Here is an 18,220-nt window from a genome sequence, read left to right as displayed (position 1 = left end):
CAAGTGTCGTGCAGTTATCACATCTGTATAGGAACGTCCTTTATTGAAGGTGGTCGTGATTACTGCACGTTGGAGGTCATTGGGTTCCAGCGTGAGAAGAGGAAAGGCACGGACTCCGGGGAACCACTGGCCTGTGACAGCCCAGAATGGAGGGGGGGGGGGGGGGGGGGGGGGGATTCAGGATGGTATTGAGAAACGGGATCCATACCTCAGGAGCATGGAGATACCCGAACATGCCTGCCTAGTTTAGTCAAGTCAAGTCAAATTTATTTGTCACATACACATACTCGATGTGCAGTGAAATGAAAGTGGCAATGCCTGCGGGTTGTGCACAAAAATAATTACAGTTACAATAAATAAAGTTAATAAGTTACTAAACATAGCACCAAAAGTGTCGACAAAAATTTAGTCTCTGGGGTTATCAAAGTTGACAGTCCTGATGGCCTGTGGGAAGAAGCTCCGTCTCATCCTCTCCGTTTTCACAGCGTGACAGCGGAGGCGTTTGCCTGACCGTAGCATCTGGAACAGTCCGTTACTGGGGTGGCAGGGGTCCCTCATGATCTTGCTTGCTCTGGATCTGCACCTCCTGATGTATAGGTCCTGCAGGGGGACGAGTGTAGTTCCCATGGTGCGTTCTGCCGAACGCACTACTCTCTGCAGGGCCATCCTGTCCTGGGCAGAGCTGTTCCCAAACCAGACGTGTACTGAGGGTGTGTGCTATCCAGTCAAAAAAATTTTTTAAACTATACATGATACAATCAAGCCGTCCGTAGTGTACAGATACAAGATAAAGGGTATAATGTTTAGTGCAATGTAAAGTCCAGTAAAGTCCGATTTAAGATAGTTCGGTGGTCTCCAAAGAGAGAGATGGTAGGTCAGAACCGCTCCCTACTTGTGAGAGGACGGTTCAGTTGCCTGATATAGACACAAAATGCTGGAGTAACTCAACGGGACAAACTGCATCTCTGGAGAGAAGGAATTGGTGAGGATTCTGGTCGTGACCCTTCTTCATAACAGCTGGGAAGAAACTGTCCTTGAAATCTGGAGAAAAGCGTTTTCAAACTTCTGTACCTCTTGCCTGATGGGAGAGAGGTGACGAGGGAGTGACCATGGTGAGACTGGCCCTTGATTCTGTTGCTGACATTGTTGAGGCCCAGACACCTGCTCCGGGAGATAGATACTCGTTCCCATTCCCATCCACGATAGAGTCTCCGGTTCCCACGTTGACCTCATCAGCAAGTCACCCTCAATCCCGAGGAACCCCCGGAGAAGAATAACTCAGTAATGCAGAACACCGCGTCAGTCCCCTCGGAAGACGATCAACCCAATGGGCACCTCAGAACATCCACCGTACTGTTCCCATGCTCAGGGGCTGGTGAAGCAGATGTGGCAGCTGTGCACATCTGGAATAACGTCACAGTTGCTACACAGCTTGTGCATCCAGAGTGGTATTCCTGGTGCCAACTGAGATGCCAATGGACTGGCACAAGTTGAATAAGAAAAGAACTGCAGATTCTGGTACAAATCGAAGGTATTTATTCACAAAATGCTGGACAATAGATAATAGACAATAGGTGCAGGAGGAGGCCATTCGGCCCTTCGAGCCAGCACCGCCATTCAATGTGATCATGGCTGATCATTCTCAATCAGTACCCCGTTCCTGCCTTCTCCCCATACCCCCTGACTCCGCTATCCTTAAGAGTTCTATTCAGCTCTCTCTTGAATGCATTCAGAGAATTGGCCTCCACTGCCTTCTGAGGCAGAGAATTCCACAGATTCACAACTCTCTGACTGAAAAAGTTTTTCCTCATCTCAGTACTAAATGGGCTACCCCTTATTCTTAAACTGTGGCCCCTTGTTCTGGACTCACCCAACATTGGGAACATGTTTCCTGCCTCTAACGTGTCCAACCCCTTAATAATCTTATAGGTTTCGATAAGATCTCCTCGCATCCTTCTAAATTCCAGTGTATACAAGCCTAATCGCTCCAGTCTTTCAACATATGAAAGTCCCGCCATTCCGGGAATTAACCTAGTAAACCTACGCTGCACGCCCTCAATAGCAAGAATATCCTTCCTCAAATTTGGAGACCAAAACTGCACGCAGTATTCAAGGTGCGGTCTCACTAGGGCCCTGTACAACTGCAAAAGGACCTGCTGGAGTAACTCAGCAGGTCAGGCAGCATCTCGGGAGAGAAGGAATGGGTGAGGTTTCGGGTCGAGACCCGAAGAAGGGTCTGAAGAAGGGTCTCGACCCGAAACGTCACTCATTCCTTCTCTCCCGAGATGCTGCCTGACCTGCTAAGTTACTCCAGCATTTTGTGAATAGGCACAAGTCGAATAGCAGCTTCGCACCTGGGGCGCCCGCACCCGAGAGCCAGCAGGGCATGTTCCGCCTAATACACCTCCTCAGATGGAGGTGTCTCATGTTCACGGTCTCTCCACACTTCACCTGATTGATTCGGGCATCATGTGCACAACATGGCAACAGATAAGGGTTGACAGGGGAATTTACTAATAAACACCAGTTCTACCGTTGATGCGATGAAGTGAACCATCAATCGTCAAGTTTCCAAAAATATTCAATTATTTACATGCTTTGCAGATCTTATTTTTGACTTTGATCATTTTCATCAACCATGCCATATATTGTTGATACATGAAAGGACATACACAGGGGGATCAGTAAATTATATTTTGTTGCGCCTGTTAAACTGGTCCATGCACACTTGTAATATTTATCTGTATTGCTAAATGGTGTTTTGTGATATCTTCTGCAGTTTCATCGCTGTTTGCTTCGATATGAAGATGGGTTATAGTTGCTTGACAGCGCCCGTCACTTATACAGCAAGTGATGCGAAGGATGCCATTAATTTGGAAAAGGCGCGGAAGAGATTGGCCAGGATGTTACCTGGGCTTGCGGTTTTGAGTTACAGGGAGAGGTTAGATATGCTGCTTTCTTTTGGACTGTAGGAGGCCGAGGGAGGACGTTATTCAGACACATGATCACGAGGGGCATGGATAAAGTCGACGCTCTCAATCTTTCCCCCAGTTTGTTGGATTCTAAAACTAAAGGGCATAAGTTCAAAGTGAAAGGGGAGAGATTTGAGAGGGACCTCAGAGACAAAGTTTTCATCCAGAGAAGTCCCTATCTGAGATGAGCTGACAGATGAAGCAATGGAAACGATCACAATGAGGACGTTTAAAATACTTGGACAAATATATAGATAGAACAAACTTTAAAGGGTTATGGGCCAAATGCAAGCAAATTGGACTCGCCGTGTGTAAACAACGTGAGCGCAAATTGGAGGAACACCTCATATTTCGCTTGGGCAGCTTACACCCCAGCGGTTTGAATATTGACTTCTCTCACTCCAAGTAACCCTTGCCATCCCACTCTCTCCACCCCCCCCCCCCCCTTCCCAGTTCTCCGACTAGTCTGACTGTCCTTACATTTTTATCTGTTTGCTTTGTTGCCACCTTCTCCTAGCTAACTGATCCATTCCACATTTGCTTAGATCTCCATCCCCTTTGTCTCGTTTTCACACTTTAGACAATAGACAATAGACAATAGGTGCAGGAGTAGGCCATTCAGCCCTTCGAGCCAGCACCGCCATTCAATGCGATCATGGCTGATCACTCTCAATCAGTACCCCGTTCCTGCCTTCTCCCCATACCTTACACTTCCTTATCTCTGTATCTCCCTCTCCCCTGACTCACTCTGAAGAAGGGTCTCGACACGAAACGTCACCCATTCCTTTTCTCCAGAGATGCTGCCTGACCCGCTGAGTTACTCCAGCCTTTTGTGTCTAACTTGGTCGACAAGCTAGACTGAAGGGGCCCGGTTCAGAGCTGTGGAGCTCCGTGACTCTCTGACTCCGTGTTTTCTGGACTCTAGTTCCTGTGAGATTGTTTGGAACTAGTTTTTACAACTCTCTGACTGTATTACCCCTCGCAGTATTTTTGTTCTTAATCTTAGGAGTCTGGGAGTTTTCACTTTTATTATTAACCTCCGTCAAAATCAAATATTTTCGTTTCTTATAAGTTTCTCGAATTTCATGTGAATTTCATAAACGCAAATCGGCAACAATGACAATCACAGATTAGTTATGATTATGATACTTTATTATCACATGTGACACCTTTGCACAAGGTAAGCAAAGAGTCGCCACATACAGGGCGCCGACAAAGATTAGTTCCAGCTTTATCGTTATTTTAGTTTTAGTTTTTTTTAGTTTTAGATATTTCTCCCAACAAATTTTCATTTTGCTTTATATCATCTCAAATCCCACCTCGCTCGCCTTTCACACTGGCTGCCTTTGAGAACCCACTGACTAAAGGAACTAACTGCCCGGCTGCTCGCACTAGCATTTCAAAAGGCAGGTGCAGTATTTTTTAAATAACACGAATCAAAATGTACACGGCTGATATTTACTGCTGGCATGGCGTGTGATCACTGAAAACAAAGGCAGTTTTCCGGATGGGAGGTGTATTCCCTTTTCTATTGCTGTTGAACCTGACATTTTAAGTCCCAGATGTGCAAGGCAAGGCTTTCCTTCTGTCCCAGACTGCGACACGCCAGCATTCGTCCACACTCAAGCAAGTGTAAGCCCGGATACATTGTACCCACGCCCATAAATCTACCAACTCTTACCGTTTTCAATTTGCAGATAGATTAGTGCACACGAACCTGCAAATATATCTGTGTGCACTATTTGCAGATAGATTAGTGCACACAGATATATTTGCACGTTCGTGTGCACTTATATAATTGCCGAGGTGTTCTTGTTCAACTCTGCAGGCATGTTGACACACACCCCACCACTCACCGACGCAGGCTCACAATGTAGAATGGTTCACAAACTGCAGTGAACACGCTCACCAACACACACACACACACACACACACACACACACAAGCTCCCGTTCATTCACAGATTCTCCCATACAAAAACACAAACCCATTCACTCAACGTGAACACTGACACACATTGCGAGAGGGAACAACATTGAGTTTGCATTCTGACCACGCGTCGCGCTGATCTGAAACATCAACAATTTCTTCACAGATGCTGTCTGGCCTACCGAGTATTTCCAACTTTCTGTTTTTATTTTAGAACTCCAGCACCGGTTAAGGGGTGGGATATATTAGGCAGCAAGTGAACAGGCAGTTTTTGACGTTGATATGTTGGATGCAGGAGAAATGGGCAGGAGTAAAGACCTGACCAACTTTGACAAGGGCCAAATTGTTATGGCTAGACGACTGAAGCAGAACATCTCTGAAATGGCAAAGCTTGTGGGGTGCTCCCGGTCAGCAGTGGTGAGTACCTACCGACAGTGGTCCGAGGAGGGACAAACCACAAACTGGCGACAGGGTGTTGGGCGCCCAAGGCTCATCGATGTGCGAGGGCAACGAAGGCTATTCTGGTCCAAACCGACAGAAGGTCTACTGTGGCACAAGTCACAAAATTTTTTAATGGTAGTCACGGGAGGAATGTGTCACAATACACAGTGCATCGCACCCTGCTGCGTATGGGGCTGCACATCGAGGACCAACAGAATATTAGGCAGGTGGTTATAATGTTTTGGCTCATCAGGTCATAATGTTTTGGCTGATCGGTGTATACTGCTCAACAAAGCAACCACTGAGCCGATATGCTGGTGATGCTGAATGGATCATATACCTCCAGTCAGGGAGGGAAGATGGAGCAGGAGAGCTTGTCTTGTTGTTAACTGAGGAGGAAGCTTCCATCTTGATGTCTTTCTGCCCTCTAGTGGTATTGATCAGAAAGAGCCTAAATAGAAATAGCAGAAATAATCTAGGGCTTTGAGTGGATTTTAAAATTTTATTTACTCATTTTCTTTTCAAGATCTGGGCATTACTGTGGGTAAGTCCAGCACATGTTTCTCCTATCATTAGCTGTCCTTGAGAAGATAATGGTGAGCCATCACGAACAACTATAGTGAAGATGCTCCCACCGTGTTGCTGGATATAGATTTCGTGACCATGAAGGATTAGAAAGATATTTCCAAGTCAGGATGTGTGTGGCCTGGAGGTGATGGAGTCCCCTCACATCCTGCTGCTCTTGGTCCTCTTCCTCTATCACATTGCAGACATCGGACTTTGTCTATGGAACCAGTGAGACAGTCTAGGACTAGAGATCAGAGCCTCAGAATTACTGGATGTTCTTTTAGGAAGGAGATGAAGAGGAATTTCTTTAGTCAGAGGGTGGTAAATCTATGGAATCTGTGGAATTCATTGTTACAGAAGGCAGTGGATATATTTAAGGCAGAGATAGATAGATTCTTAATTAGTATGGGTGTCAGGTTATGGGGAGAAGGCAGGAGAATAGGGTAGGGAGGGAGAGATAGATTAACTATGACTGAATGGCGGAGTAGACTTGATGGACCGAATGGCCTAATTCTACTCCTATCACTTATGACCTTATGACCTCATGAAACTTTCACCGTCCGGCGCGGCCTGAAATAGGCCGCGGGATTTTTCTCCGCCCAGCGGGGGCTTCAATGTCGGGAGCCACGACTGCCCCGACGGGGCAACTCCAACAGCCTGACCGCGGGAGAAGACGGCAGGGGAAGAGAGAAAGACATTCTGGCCTTCCATCACAGTGAAGAGGTGACTGGAGGAGACTCACTGTGATGGATGTTTCTTTTATTTGGTGTTAGTTTATGATTGTATGTGTTATTGCATTTTATTGATTATTCTTATTGGTCTTATTGTTGAACTGCGGGTAATTTTTCAAATTTTTCAAATTTTCATTTCACGACACATTTATGTGTATGTGACAAATAAACGACTATTGACTATTGATTGATTCGCTACAATGCTGAGGACAGTGATGCTGCCTGACCCGCTGAGTTACTTCAGCACTTTGTGTTTTTTTGTCAATGAGAATCTGCAGTTTCTTGTTTCTCCAGTTCTCGATTTCTAGTCAGCTCGTACCTTGCTGGTGATTTCTGTGCAAATTCTACTGACAAAGATATTGTGCTCTAGGAGGGAGAAGAGCATCAGTGAAGAAAATTGTCCAGATGTACCCTGTTCATAAAAAGCAGGACAAATTCAGTCCAGACAGTCTACTCTCAATCTTGAGTGATGCAAGGTATTGTTGACAGTGCATTCTGTAAGGGGTTTCTGCGCTGAGCTTTTGCCCGACCTAAGGTCCCCGTGCCTTGCTCTGATCCCTTGACCAGGCCGTGCACACTGGTTCCCCGTGAGTGGTTCGACCCACTCACCCCTTACGGTTCTAGACACTGGACTTAGGTGCAGGAGCTCTTATAGTGCAGAAAAAATTCAACCAGACCAGATTTGAAAACCAGGGTTTAAATGAAAAGGCTTTTATTCAACACTTGGGACTATTGTCCATGAATATTTATACAGTTCTATAAGACATATCTATAATACACATACCGAATACATGAATACCTTTGATTTATTAATCACAAAACGCACAGTTCACGAGACATATACCCGAATACCCTTTTCGCTGCAAACTTAAACACACACAGTTCCACAAGACATATATCCGAATACCTTCTTCGCTGAATTCTTGAAACACACAGTTCCACAAAACATATACACGAATACCCTTTTACTTATGAATTCTTAAACACAGTTCTGCAAGACATATACACGACTGTAAGATGGGGAACGTACGACGCATCGCAACCTTGACCAACACATATTTTAATACACACCCAACGTTTATTCACAACCACCCTCCCCTCTACACTAAACTATGTCCAGGATATGTAGGATTTGGAGTACATGCTCACCATGGGGCTATTACTGGGGTTACTGGCTGTTCGTTTGGCAGTATTTCTTCTCGAGTTGCGTGCCTGTTCCTCTCTCTTGCATCCGTTCTTCCTTCCGACTCTCCTCTTGACTTCAGTTGACTTCGAACCCGGTTTTCTCTGCGCTTCTTGACTGTGTTAGACTTAACTGCTTGCGTTCCCTGCAGGTTTTCTTCTCGAGTTGACTTAACTTTTTCACCCAATAGTAGTGGCCAGTTATACTGTTTCTGACCCGTCCTATCTCCCGCCAGATCTTGGAATCTCTTTGTTCAAAAAGATATGTATGAGGTTTTCTTCTGATCTGCGCTTATGTTCGGGGATACCGGGGATGGCCAGACGGTGTAAATTGGGATTTCATTGTGAGGTGATGGGTGTTAACTGGTTTCCCATCACCTACCAGGTAGTTTTCTATGGGCTATTGTGCCCTCTCACTGAGATGAACTGTTTAGGTCGGCTTGGGGCATTGTGAGTATGCTGATGTCAGCGCCCCAGTGTCTGGACTCCGACCTGGTTTCGTAGGTTTCTGCATGGCCAATACCCATCCTTTGTTCTGGCCATGATTTTGCAGAAAACCTAGAGACTGGGATGTAAGATTTTTACTTTTTGTGGCTGGTCACGAGGTCCTGCGGCCATTTTAGGACCCACGGATTGTGACATCCTTTGTTAATCTGACCGCAGCCTTTCTCCGCTATCAGCCCCAGTCTCCCGTTTAAAATGTCCAAACTGCAGCTCTTTGGTTTGGTGTTGCTTTCCAAATGAGGGAAAACTTCTCAAATCTTACAATTCAAGCTTAAAGTTATTTGAAACTCTAGACAAAAGCAAGTTTAAGTTTTTCATTTGCCTTTACACCAACAGTTCCATAATTATGAACTTTCTGAAGAAGGGTCCTGACCGGAAACATCATCCATCCATTCCCTCCAGAGATGCTGCCTGACCCGCTAGGTGCTGGTAGAGCTGCTGCCTCACAGTGCCAGAGACCTGGGTTCTATCCTGACCTTGACTGCTGTCTGTGGGCAGTTTGCACGTTTCCCCTGCGACCATGTGGGTTTCCGCCAGGTGCTCCAGTTCCCCCCCACATCGCAAAGACGCGTGGGTTTGTTGGGTACAGACACAAAGAACTGCAGGTGCTGGTTTACAAAAATAGACACAAATTGCTGGAATAACTCAGCGGGACAGGCAGCATCTATGGAGAACATGGATAGGCGATGTTTTGGGTCAGGACAATTGATCTCTGTAAATTCAATCAGTCCTGTAGCTGAGACCCAATTAATGGTTGACCACGTTGAAAGGTCTTGGACTATACAAAAAGCGCTGGAGGAACTCAGTGGTCGGGCAGAATCTGGAGGGAATGGACGGACAACGTTTTGAAAGATCTCGGAGTTCTCTAGATCAATGAGAGGGTTTTAGACTCATTGGGAGGTCACTGGTAACTATGATCAGAGTGAGTGTTCCTTCACTGTCACTTGATTTCTTCCTGTGAAGGAAATCCGAGTTTGTCGCATACGTAGCTAGGAATAGCTTGTGCTGATTTTAGAAACAAGGAACTGCAGATGCCGGTTTATAAAGAAAGGACAAAAAGCGCTGGAGTCAATCAGCAGGTCAGGCAGCATTCACTGCCGCCTGACCCGCTGAGTTACTCCAGCACTTTGTGTTGTTTTTTGTGCTGATTTTAGCTGAGGTAGTTGCAATTCAACTACAAGGCCCAGAAAGAAAATTAGTCAGCTGGGGTTTGATTACTTGTACTCTCCCCAATCTAGAAAGTATAGGTGTGGGTGGTAAGGCCCAGAGCAAAATCAAGGTCATTTTTGCCACACCCCTTTTGTTATTTCACATGTAAAACCAAGAGCCAAGCTGCCATCTTCATTCCCTCTAGATCTCCCGTACACTCCCCTCTGTTGCATTAGTTGCTTGCGACCACTCCCTGCACTTCCCTTTCCTTCACCCCCCCCCCACCGTTTGTACATGCTCCCTCTCCAATGTATCTGGGTCAGTATTCTCGACAGTCTTTATCATTATTCCAGTCTGAAGAAGTCCCAACCCAAGATGTCACCTGTCCGTTCTCTCCACAGATGCTGCCTTACCGCTGAGTTCCACCAGCATTTAATTTTTTACTCAAAATTCCAGCATCTGCAGTTCCTGTGTCTCCATCATTATTCTTGCATGTAACAAATATATTGGTTGAGTTTAGCTTTAGTTTTAGTTCAGAGATAGAGCACGGATGCAGGCCCTACGGCCCACCGAGTCCCACTCGGCCCACCGAGTCCACACCGACCAGTGACCCCCGCACATTAACACCATCCTACACACACTAGGGACAATTTACATTTATACCAAGCCAATTAACCTACAAACCGCTACGTCTTTGGTGTATGGGAGGAAACCGAAGATGTCGGAGAAAACCTACGCGATCACGGGGAGAACGTACAAACTCCACACAGCCAGCACCCATAGTCAGGATTGAACCCGGGTCTCCGGTGTTGTAAGGTCATAAGGAATAGGACTAGAATTAGACCATTCACCCCATCAAGTCTATTCCGCCATTCAATCGTGGCTGATCGATCTCTCCCTCCTAACCCCATTCTCCTGCCTTCTCCCCATAACCTCTGACACCTATACTAATCACGAATCTATCTATCTCTGCCTTAAATATATCCACCGCCTTCTGTAACAATGAATTCCACAGATTCACTATTCTGTGACTAAAGAAATTTCTGCTCATCTCCTTCCTAAAAGAAAGTCCTTTAATTCTGAGGCTATGACCTCTAGTCCTAGACCTTCCCACCATAAGGCTCCCACTGTAAGTGCTGTAAGGCAGTAACTCTACCACTGCGCCACCGTGCTGCCCTTGTTCCTGTTGGATAACATCAGTTTCTGTCATCCTCATTCTTAATTTCATACTGGATCTCCTTCCTCACTCACTAAGAGTCATAGACCCAAACAACACTGAAACAGACTCTTTGACTCAACTTGTCCATACCCTGGCTAAGCTAGTCCCTGTTGCCCACATTTGGCCCATATCTCTCTAAACCTTTCCTATCCATGTACCTGGCCAAATGTCTTTTAAATGCTGTTATGCTACCTGCCTTAACTACCTCCTTTGGCAGCTCGTTCCATATGCCAACCACTCTGTGTGCAAATGGTGCTCCTCAGATTTCTATTAAATCTTTCCTCGTTCACCTTAAACCTGGTACAGGAGAAATGGAAGGATTTTCACTAATAGTGTCCAACAGAGGGAGCTATATCCCTGGACCAAGCTTTTCACTTGTGGAGAGACAGCAGTTCAGGCATGGAGGCGGCAAGCCATCACTTAGCATCCTCATCGATTTACTGCCTAGCATGTTCTGCCAGTCTACCTTGTAATCTCTGAATCTTTGTTTCAGGGATGTAGAACAGCATTCGCCTACATCGAGCCTTCCTTACTGGCTGTGTCTGGACAGTTACTATCAGTGAGTTATTCAACCTTGGAATGCAACACGCAACTTGTTAATCAACTGGCATTTCCTACTCCATCCTCCACGGGCAATTTCACTCTTAGTGCAGACTGCTGGTTCCATAATATAAAAACGAGGCCAAAATCCTCACTTAATAAATAATCTGAGATTTAATAAATGCTGGAATGAAAAAAAACCCCAGAGGAAATGTAAGGTACAATGTGCCATCTCGATTAACTGCCACGGACATATCTGTTTCCACTACTTACCTTGGCAGCGTGTTCCAGGCACCTACCACAAAACATGCCTGGCATAATCTCCTTTAAACTTTGCCCCTCTCACCTTTAAGCCATTCCCTCTAGTATTTGAAATTTTCACCCTGGGAAAAACTCTGACACCTGTACTTGTCTACCCTGCCTGTGCCACTCATCATTTTATATGGTTAAATAATTGGACTTGTTGGCATCCGGGAACCACATCCAGTGATCCAGTGATCAAGAGAGGGAGGACCTTATTCTTAAAGATCCACTCAAACTACTCCCAATTCCTGATGCTGCCTGACATCCACTCCCTATTTCCAGAGGCCAATTAACCTGCAGACCCGCACGTCTTTAGGATGTGGGAGGGAGCACCCAGAGGAAGCTCAGGTGGTCACAGGGATAGCATGCAAACTCCACATGAACAGTACCATTTGCATTCCACCAAGCACATTGGCTGCAACGTCCATTAAAGCAAATGTAAATCACTCCAGAAGCTGCTTGTTTTAGTGACTATTTCAAGTATTTATGGTCAGGTTTGAACCCAAGTCTCTGGTGCTGTGAGGCAGTAACTCTACCAGCTACAACGCTGTGCTGCATTTATCATGTTCCGGTCTCATTTATTACATTCACTTTGAGTTCCGGTATAGTATACATCCTCATCCAAAACAAAATTCCTTCACCAACTCCACCCAATAGCCCTACTTGCATTCTCCTCAGTAATCATCCAAGCACTAGTCTTGTCTCTCGAGGATTTCCTGCCTTTATTCAGTCCTGGTATGTTCTCCACCTCCACATTGTTCTGGTGTGTGCTGTTACCTTTAAAGGCTGGTCTCAATTGTGCATTCTGATAAACCATCAACCCCAATATTTAAAAGGAAAACAGTTTTATGGTCCACTTGAACTCCTCTTCACAGGGGACCAGCTCCCTGCAGCTTAAAGCTGCCATTTCTGTTCAATGTTTAAATCTGTTCGATCAGCAAGGCTGCCGGAGCCTTGAGAATTTCCTGTCAATCTGGCACCCACATGTGTTTAAAGATTAAAGAAGGAGAATACATTTAATTTAATGCAAACCTTTTGAATTAACTCAGTCCGAGCCGCCGCTAAGACTCTGTTTCCCTTTCGTGCAGCTGTGTTTATTCAAACATCATATAAGACAAGTTCGTGCTGAGTCTTCTTGCCTACATGTCCCCTTATGTTCTAAATTACTGGCAAATGCTGGTCAACAACTCCTTCATTTATCAGCAAGATTCAATCTCCTCCAATTACTTATTTGGCCCATCGAGTCTACTTCGCCATTCGAATCATGGCTGATGTATCTTTCCTTCTTAACCGCATTCTCCTGCCTTCTCCCCATAACCCTCGACACCCGTACTAATCAAGAATCTGTCAATCCCCACCTTATAAAATACCCAGTCATCTGTGGCAATGAATTCCACAGATTCACCATCCTTTGACTAAAGACATTCCTCTTTCATATCCTTTCTAAAGGAGCGTTCTTTTATTCTGAGGCTATAGTCTCTGGTCCTAGTCTCTCACACTCATGGAAACATCCTCTCCATATCCACTCTATCCAGGCCTTTCACTATTCCGTACATTTCAATGAGGTTCCCCCATTTAAAGTTTATCATTGCCACTTGTACTGAGGTACAGTGAAAAGCGTTTTGCATACTTTCCATTCAGAGCAGATAATACTATACATAAATACAAGCAGGTCAAACTGAAGTACAATAGATAGAGAAAAGGGGAAGGTACAGAGTGTGGAATATAGTTCTCAGCATTGCAGTACACCAGTTCCAGAGACAAAGTCCAATTCTAGTAACCCCTGACATGACCTTTCCTGGAGGAAAAGAAAAACACTTAACTCTATGTCCCCTCTCACAAACCTCAAATGTTCTAAAGCATATTATAGACAATAAAAATGCTTAATGCAGGAGTCATTGTACACTTGACTACAGAGAGTGGTAAACACTGCCTGGTCCATCACAGGTACTGTCCTCCCCTCCGTTGAAGGGATCGATCTACAGGACGTTCTGCCTCAAAAAGGTAGCCAGTATCATCAAGGACGCACACCACCCTGGCCACACTCTCATTTTACTTCTACCATCGGGAAGGTGGTACAGGATCCAAAACACCCATGATCACCATGTTTATGTACAGCTGCTTCCCAGCAACCATCAGCTCTTGAACGCTGCACAATCCATACCTCAGCACCTATGACCTGCTCTGGACAGTTTTTGTTGCAGTACGGACCAGTTATGCACTATAATGCTTACTTAGCATTATGGTTATTAATTTATTATGGTATTAATCATGATGTATTTATTTATTTCACTCAGTAGACTGAGCGAAGGTGTAGAGAGAAAGGATCGCCAAGCCTGCGTTTGGTTTCGCCGATGTTGGTTTCCTCCAACATTTCCGTCACCTACAACGGGACCCCACTACTGGCCACATCTTCCCATCCCCTCCCCTTTCTGCGTTCCACAGAGACCGTTCCCTCTGTAACTCCCTGGTCCACTCGTCCCTTCCTACCCAAACCACCCCATCCCCGGGTACTTTCCCCTGCAACCGCAGGAGATGCAACACCTGTCCCTTTACCTCCCCCCTCAACTCCATCCAAGGACCTAAACAGTCTTTCCAGGTGAGACAGAAGTTCATCTGCACCTCCTCCAACCTCATCTATTGTATCCGCTGCTCTAGATGTCAACTTCTTTACATCAGCGAAACCAAACAACAATTAGTAACAACAATCAGTCTGAAGAAGGGTCTCGACCCGAAACGTCACCCATTCCTTCTCTCCCGAGATGCTGCCTGACCTGCTGAGTTACTCCAGCATTTTGTGAATAAATACCTTCGATTTGTACCAGCATCTGCAGTTATCTTCTTATTCAATTAGTAACAACATGTTTGATTCCTTAACTCATGGCTTGATTTCTTGAGGTACCCCCTTCTGTCTTTTCCAGCTTTTTCACTCCTACTCCAATCAGACTGATGAATGTAAGACAGACACAAAAAGCCGGAGTAAATCAGCGAGTCAGGCAGCATCTCTGGAGAGAAGGAATGGGTGATGTTTCCGGTCGAGACCCTTCTTCAGACTGATGTCAGGAGTGTGGGAGGTACATAGATAAGGAGGTGTATAGATGAGGAAGTGTAAGGTATGAAAACAGGACGGAAGGAATGGAGATCTTTAAGAAAACTTTATTTATTTATTTACCGGTCAATACAATACAACAGATTGACCATACAGTTGTGAAAGTTAAATAGTACGAAATCATTGTATCAAAAATAAAACAATATAATCACACATGATATTTTCTGACCAAAAAAAAGGTGTAGGCAGAAGCCAAAGCTTATTGTGCCTACCCTTAATACTTAACAAAATATAATTTAAAAAAACCAACATCATAAATCAGAAGCAGATAAACAAAACATAGAAAGAAACACAAACATAGTCAAGAACCATCATTTCTGTCATGTCAGAAAAGCAAGGGTTACTTGAAGTTAGAGAAGTCAATGTTCATACTGCTGGGGTGTAAGCTGACCAAGCGTAATATGAGGTGCTGTTCCTCCAATTTGCGCTGGGCCTCACTCTGACAATGGAGGAGGCTCAGGACAGAAAGGTCAGTGTGGGAGTGGGAAGGGGAGTTAATGTGTTGAGCAACTGGGAGGTCAGGTAGGATTAGGTGGACTGAGCGGAGGTGTTCAGTGAAACGATCGCCGAGCCTTCGCTTGTCTCGCCGACATACAAGGAGTCCTGTACGTAGAAGGAATGGGATGTTTCGGGTCGAGACCCTTCAATAGACAATAGACAATAGGTGCAGGAGTAGGCCATTCAGCCCTTCGAGCCAGCACCGCCATTCAATGCGATCATGGCTGATCACTCTCAATCAGTACCCCATTCCTGCCTTCTCCCCATACCCCCTCACTCCGCTATCCTTCTTCAGACTTCCTCATGCGTTCCAGTCTGATGAACGTTCCCGACCCAAAATGTCACCTGTTTGTTCCCTCCACAGATGCTGCCTGACCCGCTGAGTTAGTTACTCCTGCACTTTGCGTTTTTACTCAAGATTCCAGCATCTACAGTTCTTTTGCCTCCACAATCTGACTGCTACAGTGAGACGCTGGCTGGGAAAGCATTTTAGAAAGAGGCACTATTAAAATGAAAGTCAATAATTGTTGAAGTGCTGGCCTCTTCCTGCCTGTTCCCTGTAGATTTAGCGCCTTCACTCAGAGGGGCAGATTTAAACTTCAACCCACTTTTTCTTCAACTTAAACTCAAAAGGAATCAGAACATCCCCCTTTCCTTCCTTCTACAGAAACAGAGAAAATAGGTGCAGGAGGAGGCCATTTGGCCCTTCGAGCCAGCACCACCATTCATTGTGATCATGGCTGATCATATACAATCAGTAACCTGTGCCTGCCTTCTCCCCATACCCCTTGATTCCACTAGCCCCGAGATATGATGTTAACGTTCACTTTTTGGGGTACGAATAGCCTTTCCTGATAATAAAACTTTCCCCTCACTCTCTCCAACTTCCCCCACTGCCTCATCAGACCTTTCCCCACCTCCAGTCCTTCCTCAACACCCTCCCCCATTCCTCCCCATCTCCCATTGTCCACCCCACCCCCCCCCAGTCCTACACCTACCCCCTCCTGGCATTCCCCACCTCTCAATTCCCCCCACCCCCTCCTGACTCCCCCCCCCAGTTCCCCCTTCTTCCTCCTCCTGTCCTTTCCCCACCCTAGAACTACCCCACCACCCCCTGATACCCCCCCTCCCCATTCTTCCCCCCAACCCCCTCCCCCCTCCAATTTCTTCCGCCCATTCCTCACCCACCTCTCCCCCCCACTTCCCTCCCTATTCCTCCCCTCCCCATTCCTATCTCCCTCCCCTCCCCATTCCTCCCCCTCCCCTTCCCCTCTCCATCCCCTCCTCATTCTTCCCCCCCTCCTCATTCTTCCCCCCTCGCCTCCCTCCCTCCCCTCTCCCCATTCCTCCCCCTCCCCTTCTTCCCTCTCTCCCTCCCCTCCCCATTCCTCCCCCCCCCCTCTCCCCATTCCTCCCCCTCCATCCTCTCTCCCTCCCCTCCCCTCCCCTCCCTCTCCCCCTCCCCTCCCCATTCCTCCCCCTTCTCTCTGCCCCCCCCCCCCCCCCGGCTCCGCCCCGTCCCCGTCCCGCCCGCCCGCCGACGCGTCCCAGCTCCTGGGTCAGCGGGCTTGTGCGGAGAGCGGTGGCCGAAGGATGTGGCCGACGTGGGCTCTGCTGCTGCTCCTCGCCGCCCTGCTCTCACGACCCCCGGCCGCCGCCGCCTACTTCTCCGAGGAGCGGCAGCCGGGTGAGTCTCCGCTGCAGAGCCCCACCGTGCTGGTGGCGATCATCGCCAGGAACGCGGCTCACACCCTCCCCAGCTACTTGGGCGCCCTGGAGAGACTGGACTACCCAAAGGACAGGATCTCTATCTGGTGAGTGGGTTACATCCTCTCCCCCCCTCCTCCTCTATCCCCCCCCTCCTCCTCTATCCCACCCCCCTCCTCCACCCCCTCCTCTCCTCCACCCCCTCCTCTCCTCCATCCCTCCTCCTCCTCCATCCCCCCCTCTCCTCCATCCCCCTCTCCTCCATCCCCCCCTCCTCCACCCCCCCTCCACCCCCCCCCTCCTCCATCCCCCCCTCCTCCATCCCCCCCCCTCCTCCATCCCCCCCCCTCCTCCACCTCCCCCCTCCTCCACCTCCCCCCCTCCTCCACCTCCCCCCCCTCCTCCATCCCCCCCCCCTCCTCCACCCCCCCCCCCTCTCCTCCTCCTCCTCCTTCCACTGGAATTTAAAAGGATGAGAGGGGATCTTATCGAAACGTATAAGATTATTAAGGGGTTGGACACGTTAGAGGCAGGAAACATGTCCCCAATGTTGGGGGAGTCCAGAACCAGGGGTCACAGTTTGAGAATAAGGGGTAGGCCATTTAGAACAGAGATGAGGAAAAACTTTTTCACTCAGAGAGTTGTGAATCTGTGGAATTCCCTGTCTCAGAAGGCAGTGGAGGCCAATTCTCTGGATGCTTTCAAGAGAGAGCTAGATAGAGCTCTTAAAGATAGCGGAGTCAGGGGGTATGGGGAGAAGGCAGGAACGGGGTACTGATTGAGAATGATCAGCCATGATCACATTGAATGGCGGTGCTGGCTCGAAGGGCCGAATGGCCTACTCCTGTGTCTATTGTCTATTGTCTTTAAACTTAGTGGGCCAGCCAGCAGTTGTAGGGGAAGAGGGGGGGGGGGGGGTGGGGGGGGGGGAAAGAGAGGTGTTGGGATTGTGAGGGAGAGGACGGGGGAAGGGAGGGGATTGTGAGGGAGAGGGGTGGGAGGGAGGGGATTGGGAGAGGGGTGGGAGAGAGAAGGGTAGGGAGGGGATTGGGAGAGGGGTGGGAGGGGAGGACGAGGGGGGAGAGACAGGAGGGGGGGGGGGGGGGAGAGAGAGAGATGGACTTGTCCCCATTAGGAATTGCCGACTAAGTGAGTCCTGTTCTGTGTTGCGCCATGGGATCATGTCCATCAACCTGAGGGACCTTAAGGCTTTTAATAGACACAAAATGGTGGAGTAACTCAGTGGGTCGGGCAGCACCTCTGGAGAGAAGGAATGGGTGACGTTTCGGGTCCAAACCTTTCTTCAGACTGAGAGTCAGGGGAGTGGGAGACTAGGGATATGGAAGGGTAAGTGTGAGAAACGACAGAT

General features: G+C 47.4%; 1 protein-coding gene across 1 annotated transcript in view; it reads left to right on the top strand.

The window, feature by feature from the left end:
* The first annotated feature begins 16,712 nt into the window (after window positions 1-16,712).
* Window positions 16,713-18,220, top strand: part of cercam (cerebral endothelial cell adhesion molecule) — a 62,529-nt gene continuing 61,021 nt past the window's right edge. Inside the window, exon 1 of the mRNA XM_078425969.1 lies at window positions 16,713-16,958. Within this exon, the coding sequence (XP_078282095.1) occupies window positions 16,738-16,958 (221 nt within the window). The 5' untranslated portion in view covers window positions 16,713-16,737. The remainder of the gene's footprint in view (window positions 16,959-18,220) is intronic.

This window comes from Rhinoraja longicauda, chromosome 31, assembly GCF_053455715.1.
Source record: "Rhinoraja longicauda isolate Sanriku21f chromosome 31, sRhiLon1.1, whole genome shotgun sequence".
NCBI lineage: Eukaryota > Metazoa > Chordata > Chondrichthyes > Rajiformes > Arhynchobatidae > Rhinoraja > Rhinoraja longicauda.
Note: the sequence above shows the minus strand (reverse complement) of the source record. Positions and strands in the feature narration are given on the sequence as shown.